Source organism: Ipomoea nil, unplaced genomic scaffold, assembly GCF_001879475.1.
Source record: "Ipomoea nil cultivar Tokyo-kokei standard unplaced genomic scaffold, Asagao_1.1 scaffold0885, whole genome shotgun sequence".
Classification (NCBI taxonomy): Eukaryota; Viridiplantae; Streptophyta; class Magnoliopsida; order Solanales; family Convolvulaceae; genus Ipomoea; species Ipomoea nil.
Window position 1 is genome coordinate 25,033 of NW_017617313.1, and position 2,462 is coordinate 27,494.

Genomic DNA, 2,462 nt, shown 5'->3' on the forward strand with positions numbered 1-2,462 from the left:
GTCCAAACGAAGGAGATATGAATTCTATTTAGGCGGGATACAATTTGTCATTTTTGGTTCGCTGATTTATTGTGTGACTCATAACAACAAGTGAGATATAATTTTTATTATGGTCTTGTTTTAGGGACAACAAAAAAAGTCACTATTAATGGCGTGTATTGGTTAAATCATGTCTTATTACCTGGTAAAAGACCAAAAATTCACAATGAACTAAATTAGCATAAGTTTATCATAGCTTACCAATTCAAACTAAAAAATCAATAGGTCAAATAGGTGGGATATAATTTTCGTATATGAATGCCACGAGTTAAATTATTGACAACACTCTCTTAGTCAAACATAATTACAGTCTTTTTAATGCGACTTACTCCTTTGAACGATTACACAATAGTGGAGTTTCGCCACTTCAGTTTTTTTTTTTTTTTTTTTTTTTGGGTCATATATCCTTTTATACTATGAAATCTAAAGTGTACAATTTTGTGTTGAGTTTTGAAGTTGAGCATTTTCAGTTTGTTGAAAAATTAGCTAAAAATGTCATATAAATTAGTTTTTTTAGACAAAAATTGAGTGGAGTCCACTTTCACTTTGGGTCGGTCACCGCCAATTCGAGTTCTCTTAAGTGAAATATTTAATTTGATATATTATACACTCAAAACGGATAATAGATGAATGATAAAATAATTATAGAAGTGTATCAATTTGAGTTGAAAAATATAATTTGATATTTATAAATACCATTGTCCCACATTGAAAATAGAATATGGGTCTCACTATTATATATACAATTATTATTATCTTTGAAAAATTTAAATTGTATATTATATAAATTATCTATCGCACATAGAAATGCAAATCAAATTTAAAGACAAAAACTTGTGTGAAAGTATTACCCAATTCTAAAATGATACTCGAAGTGTTTTTCATATAATTAAAACCTATTTTTAAAAAACAATATTGGTAATTAGTTTCACCATTGGACTACTGACTAATTTTGCCAACTCCATATCGAACCCATGAGAAAATGGGAAATTATAATAGTCCAAAAGTTGAAATTAGTTGCACAATGTGATCATGTAGCATTGTTGAAAAGCTCATTCAACTTTTAATTGTATCTCCTATCACTACTCTACTTGATTCAACGTAATTGAAATTTTATAGTAGACTATATCTTATACAAATGGTACCACCTAAGCACATATAAATCGCTAAATAAACATTAAAAGTGCACAAATGATAGATGAGGGTGTTCTCTCCAAGAAACTGTTCAAGGTTCCAAGACTAACCAGTTCTGAAACCAGTCTCGTATGGTGATGGATTCGCCGGACAACGGCCAACTCGGCCACCTGTTCAAGAACTCTTGAACGCACACCGAAGAAGTCGAAGTTAGCAGATACCCAGACCCAAGTTCAGATGAATAACCAGACCCCAGAGATAGTCCCTGAAACACTAGCGTCACCAGACGAAGGATTCGCGAAGGAAAGTCTGAATCAACAGCGTCTACAAGCTATAAGGCAAGTTTACACAATTTCATGCAGTACGAAAATGAATACTCTGAAGCCCAAGTGGACGAATCCTCAGACGACGAGGAACTTGAAGTGGACGATGACCGGAATGCCCCAGAATCAGATTCTCTAAGAAGGAAAAGGAAAGGCTAAGGCGGCCTTGGAAGCGCACGATGATCCTGCGTCTGCTAGGTAAGACTGTCGGCTACAATTACCTCCATCGTCGTTTACAGTCTCTTTGGAAGCCCGAAGGCCACTGGAACTCATAGATTTGGAACAAGATTACTTCTTGCCCGGTTTGAATCCCAGAGAGACTACGATGTCGCGAGGTTCGAGGGTCCTTGATGATATTCGACCACTACCTTGGTGTCCAGGAGTAGGTGCCAAACTTCCATCCTCACTCAAATACAACACAGAAAATTCTAGTTTGGATTCATCTCCCTGACCTATCGATCGAGTACTTCGATGAGAAAACCTTAAGGAAAATTGGGAATAAAATAGGCAGGACGATCAAAATTGACGTTACAATCGGACTAGCTACTCGTGGGAAATTCGCAAGAATTTGCGTAGAGGTTGATCTAACAAAGCTTCTATTAGCCAAATTCACGATCGAAGAAGATGTTCTACCTATAGAGTACGACGGCATACACTCGGTATGTCTTAGATGTGGTATCTACGGCCACAGGAAGGAGCAGTGCGGCCAAGAACCAGAATTGGATAAGCAGGCTACATGCAATCACATGGAGGTTGACGCTGGGATTGGAAAGGCAGATGATGCGGATTATGAACCAGTGGCGACCAAGCAATTACCAGTGGCCAAACCACATGCCACGGAGAAATTTGGTACCTGGATGTTAGTGAAAAGGAAGGATAGGAGGCCAAATAAGAAGGGTGAAGGAAGATGGGAATCCAGAAGCTAGCTATTGTAGAAAAAGAACGGGAACCCACCATCACCAAGGT

The 2,462-nt window shown here is 37.4% G+C and overlaps 1 protein-coding gene across 1 annotated transcript; it reads left to right on the forward strand.

The window, feature by feature from the left end:
* The first annotated feature begins 1,821 nt into the window (after positions 1-1,821).
* Positions 1,822-2,422, forward strand: LOC109179271. The gene is made up of 2 exons (XM_019328788.1): positions 1,822-1,831; positions 1,929-2,422. Exons 1-2 carry the CDS (start codon positions 1,822-1,824, stop codon positions 2,420-2,422), a joined length of 504 nt encoding a protein of 167 aa, XP_019184333.1.
* Positions 2,423-2,462: the final 40 nt, after the last annotated feature.